This window comes from Osmerus mordax, chromosome 9 (assembly GCF_038355195.1).
Source record: "Osmerus mordax isolate fOsmMor3 chromosome 9, fOsmMor3.pri, whole genome shotgun sequence".
NCBI classification, from domain to species: domain Eukaryota; kingdom Metazoa; phylum Chordata; class Actinopteri; order Osmeriformes; family Osmeridae; genus Osmerus; species Osmerus mordax.
The window spans coordinates 11,207,095-11,212,131 of record NC_090058.1 but is presented as its reverse complement, the minus strand read 5'-3'; the positions used below and the strand labels follow the sequence as shown (position 1 = coordinate 11,212,131).

The 5,037-nt window shown below is 53.2% G+C and overlaps 1 protein-coding gene across 2 annotated transcripts in view; it reads right to left on the bottom strand.

Moving 5' to 3' along the window:
* Positions 1-4,753, bottom strand: part of acvr1l (activin A receptor, type 1 like) — a 5,358-nt gene extending 605 nt beyond the window's left edge. Inside the window, exons 1-11 of one of the 2 annotated variants that reach the window (XM_067242656.1) lie at positions 4,616-4,753; positions 4,001-4,077; positions 3,709-3,824; positions 3,178-3,432; positions 2,786-2,997; positions 2,408-2,507; positions 2,036-2,182; positions 1,535-1,810; positions 1,095-1,292; positions 679-809; positions 1-404 (exon numbers count right to left, since the gene is read on the bottom strand). The exon at positions 1-404 is cut by the window's left edge and continues 605 nt beyond it. In XM_067242656.1, coding sequence (XP_067098757.1) covers positions 273-404; positions 679-809; positions 1,095-1,292; positions 1,535-1,810; positions 2,036-2,182; positions 2,408-2,507; positions 2,786-2,997; positions 3,178-3,432; positions 3,709-3,775 — 1,518 coding nt within the window. In that variant the 5' untranslated portion in view covers positions 3,776-3,824; positions 4,001-4,077; positions 4,616-4,753 and the 3' untranslated portion in view covers positions 1-272. The remainder of the gene's footprint in view (positions 405-678; positions 810-1,094; positions 1,293-1,534; positions 1,811-2,035; positions 2,183-2,407; positions 2,508-2,785; positions 2,998-3,177; positions 3,433-3,708; positions 3,825-4,000; positions 4,078-4,615) is intronic. The other variant, XM_067242657.1, reaches the window with a different exon arrangement.
* Positions 4,754-5,037: the final 284 nt, after the last annotated feature.

Sequence of the window (5,037 nt, the reverse complement as noted above, 5' to 3'; positions counted from 1 at the left end):
TAAACCAGAGCAGTCCTTTTGAGGGCACTGAAGCAGAGTACGGTACAGAATGCCACGGATTTCAAAACAGTCTACATGTAACACAGTTACAGTCCAGCGCGGTGACCATGACGACATCAACAGGTTCCTGTCCAGTAGTAGCAGCAGCAGGAGCAGCGGTCAGGTCCTGGTGGTGGGGAAGTGGCAGGGGAAAGGCGGGGGGGGGGGGGGGGTGGGGGGGAGTAGAAGAAAAGAAAAAAGGGGGGGGGATTTCCCCCCCTCCTACTCGCTCTTCAAGACTCCTTGCCCTTCTCCAGGGAGCTGTGGATCTTGTCCAGGGTCTTCTTGATGCGCAGGGCCGTGAGGCGCGCCGACGGGTTTTGGTACCAGCACTCCTTCATCAGCTTCACCAGCGCTGACAGCGTCTAGGGGGGGGGGAGAGGGGAGGGGGAGAGAGAAGGAGTGGGGAGAGGAGGCAGGGGGGGAAAAGAGAAGGAAGCAGGAGAGAGGAGGAGGGAAAGAGAGGGAGAAGGAACAGAAAGAGTGTTTGATGAGAAATCCTGCAGGTTCACCAACGTGACGGCCGCTGTGAGAGAGACCCTTCGACAAGGGCCGAGACACGGGCCCTCCGATCCCAGGTGGCACAGGGACAACTCGGGCCCCAGTTCAGGGGGCAGAGGGCATCACTCCGATACGTACCGGGTCTGAGAACCAGCGGTTGGGGATGAAGGGCCTCTGCTGCTCCACACACACCACCTTCCTCATGTCCTCAAAGCTGGGGTCGCTCGGCACCTGGTCGTAGAACGGAGGCTTGTACTCCTCCACGATGCCTGGGTGAAGACAGAGGTCAGAGGTCAACCCGTTTGCCAATAAGGAAGGAAACTGCGGCTCATCAATCCCGTCAGTCGCATAGATTGACAGAGCACATTTCGAACAAGTACTAGAAGTGCTTCACAGTAAAAGCCTATCGAGTGCCTCTCTCTTTGCCCTCCCAAGTCCTGGATGTTCACCGTAGATGGGAGCGGAGCTGAAACCAAGTGCTTGAAACGGCTCTGCCTCAGACCACCGGGATTTCCCCCTGGGATTCCTTTGAAGTGAATTGAACCGACCCTCACCATTGCTATACGTGCGCCTGGCGATCTCCCACAGCACCAGCCCAAAGGCCCAGATGTCCACCCTCTTGTAGGCGTCGAAGCAGTCCGTCTGGATGGACTCGTCCAGCACCTCCGGAGCCATGTAGCGCTTGGTGCCCACCTTGGGGTTGTTGCCCACATCCAGCAGGTTGTCTGACTGGGAGTGGGTTACTGCCAGGCCTGGAGAGGGGGAGAGGGGGAGAGGAGTCAACTCAATTGTAAGTATACAGAGGAGAAATAGACAGGATGTGCGGAGGGACAGGTGGCTAGGGAAAAGAAGGGATGGGTGGATAAATATAGGCTTGGATGCATAAAAGGATGGGCGGATGGGCCGAGTGCACAACACAATTAAACGGACAGACGGATGGATGGACCCCCCGGGGGCACCAGGGGGAGCCCGTCTGGTCGACAGGACGACTGACCCAGGTCAGCGATGCAGCAGCGCAGCTCCTTGGTGACCAGGACGTTCTTGCTCTTCAGGTCGCGGTGGGCGATGGCCGGCTTGCCCTCCGTGCCGAAGATCTCCGTGTGCAGGTGCACCAGGCCGCACGCCACCGACGCCGCCATGGCCAGGCCCTCCGCCGTCTCCACGGCGACGCGCTGCAGGTAGTCGTAGAGCGAGCCGTTGTCGTGGTAGTGGGTGATGAGCCACAGCTGGGTGCTGGAGTTGCGGGACGTCATGTCGGACGCCATGAAGCCTGAGGAGGAGCGAGGGAGGGAGGTGACAGGGGAAGAAGACAGAAAATAAGTGCAAGAAAAGGAGGGACATCTACTCTACGGACAGACCGACAGACTCAATTCTCCAACATACTGCTTCCTCCAGTTATTACCGGTGAGTCATAGGCCAGGGTTGCCTCCACCAGCTCTGTCTGGTAGCCATGTTCTAGATGGACAGAGGAAGAACAGGGAAGTATGTTTCTCACCCAGTATGTTTTCGTGTCGGAGGAGGACGGTGTTATAGATCTCGGTCTCTCTGAACCACGACCTCTCGTCTCTGGAGGAGAAGATCTTCACGGCCACGTTCTCTCCCTGCCACTGCCCGCGCCACACCTCTCCGTACCGCCCCTTACCTGGGGAGGGGACAGGAACGGGCATAGTTACCCGCTACACATCTTTGAGGGTTTACTTCCTGTTTACATAGTTTATTTCCTGTTTGCAATTAAAGCTGCTGGTGAAATCGACTATCCAGCTGATGCTAACAGACTCTGTTGAAAGTGTTAGCTAACCATGAGCCCTTGCCGATGCCACTCTGAGGCATCAGCGGTCAGGTTTCAAGATGTGGTGTTGCTACATACCCACACACTCCACAAGGCTGATCTGTCTGGCCACGGTTCTCTGGACCAGGAAGGGCAGGCCGGACCCACTGCCTGACGTACAGGAGTGGTCAAACAGGTCCTGGACAGATACAGACAGGTCATCACTCCAGACCCCTGCAGGCCCAGGGCCAGGCTTACAAGGCTCAGCAGAATGTGACCATCAAGCTAAGCTTTTGAATAAAACCTTATGACAACAAGCAAAAGTGGGAACCCCTCCATCATCCATCTCCCCACATGCTCTCTCTCTCTCTCTCTCTCTCTCTCTCTCTCTCTCTCTCTCTCTCTCTCTCTCTCTCTCTCTCTCTCTCTCTCTCTCTCTCCTTTCAGTATCAATCCCATATATCTATCTCTCTGTACCGCCAGGGTGCTGTCCCCCACGTTGGAGGTGATGAGGCCATCGATGGCGCTCTGCTCGGGGTCAAACTCCTGCAGCCTATGGAGGCGTCCGTGGTGCAGCCTCCTGCAGGCCAGCACAGACAGCACGGACAGCAGGGCCAGGATCACCACTGGGCCCAGCACGAACAGCGCCAGGGTCTCCATACGGTACCGTTCTGGCTCGCCCTCAGGGGCTGGGGGGGGGGAAGAGACAAAAAGAGGAGGGTAGAAGGTCGGGGAGAGAGAGGGTGGGGGGAGAAAGACAGAGGGGAAGGAGAAAATGTAACAAAATGACATAGATGTTTTCTGTGTTACAAATACACCAGAACCCCCCCCCCCCCACACACACATACACCGAAAACAGCAGTTCTTACCGGACAGCAGCAGAGGCAGCAGAGAGTCGGCGGTGGCGTTGCCGTTGCACATGTGCTGGGAGCAGCAGTGCATGGCGTGCCGGAGAGAGGGCGCCGTGGAGCAGATGAGGCGGCTCTGCTCCAGGCCCTGCAGGCAGCCGCGGCTGAACACGGCCCCGTCGCTGCTCATCGTCACGGACGAGTAGCACTGGGAACCCCGGCATTGGGGGGTCTGGAGACAGCTCCGGCCCTCACACACACACTCCAGCTGCCCATCTAGGGGTGACAGGGAGGATGGGGGGGGGGAGATGAGAGGGAGGGTAGAAACCCAAAACAGCCCGACCTAATAACACAGTCAGACACAAACACAGCCAGACATAGACCAAAAACACAGAAACAGACACAAAGACAGTGAGACAAACACAGACAGTCAGACCAACAGACAGACAGAAAAACACAGACAGTCAGACCAACAGACAGTCAGACCCACACAGACAGTCAGACCCACACAGAGATGAAAGACAGAGATGAAAGACAGACACAGAGCCATACCCTCAGCATATATCTGCTGGATCTGTAGCAGCAGGAGAAGCAGGACATGGACGGCGCAATGACCCATTTGGTTCACTGCACTGTTGAGAGGAGAGGTGGGGCGAGGGGTGTATGCACTGCAGACAGAGGATGTCACGGTATAATCACATTTCCCCTCATGCACCAGGGACACCAGTTCTATCATCGCAAATAAGTGCAGTCAGTCGGTGTTTTGGAGAGTACATTAAAACTGGGCTCGTGGAGATGAGCAAAAGCAAACCAATGTAACAGTAAAACAATGCCCGTGTCTTACTTGTAGTGATGAGGATGGGTTGGTACTATGCTTTGCCAGTAGACTCAAACATCGCCCGTCCGATTTCTCTGAACACCCTGAAAGCACAACCAAGGGAATACTAATGTAACTTACTAGCTAACGTTACCTCGGAAAATACAATATCATGCGATCGTGATGAACTAAGTCAATGGTTGACAAGGAAGCTAAATAAGCTAGATATGCTAGTTGATCAGTGTAAGCCAATGCAGCATATCTTGTTTTAAATGCAAGCTAGCATTGCAAAAAAAAGAGAAGATATAGTAATACTAGCTAGCAATAGTACCCTGTATTATAGGTACAGTAGTACGATATGCATAAACACAATGACTAAAAACTGCTGTAGATGCCAAATGTAAAATAAAAGGGTTGCATTGCGCAATTTGCTGTGTCTGTTGATAACTTTCTGGCTAGCTAGCAAGCAAGCAGGCCAGTAAGCGGTTTTATTGCCTATTTACTGCCGCCTCCCAGGCGCCAGGGTCGGACATGTCTGTTCTGTTGAGTCTTGGCAAGCTAGTTCTAGCTAGCTAGCTACTGTGCATGATAAATAGCAATCAGAAATCGTCCACAAATACTGAATGTCTGACAGCTTCTTACCTGGAAAATACGAATATGAATATCTAACACATGATATGATACAAACGTGTTAGAATGTATTAATTTTAGAATTAGAAGGTTTGGTTGCTTTGTAGATGAGAGCCAAGAGGACCACAATCCGCCCACAATCACTTCTTCGTGGTGCTACGGGGGAAGAGCAGCGGGCAGCAACAACATGACGTCACTAGAGCGTTGTCGATCCAAGAATGCATTGTGGGGCACCGCAAGTCCTCCAACAACTTTCCGCTGTGTGCAGGTGTTCGTTGAGCGTCAAATTGTTATGCATTTTCATCAAATTATTTGGGGACCAACACAGAAGTCAGCAGACAATCTATTGCTTAGATATATTCTTAAATGATATGAGGTTATGAGATATACTGTGCCAGTTTCTCATATTCCTTTGTGATCATAGTAAAATGATT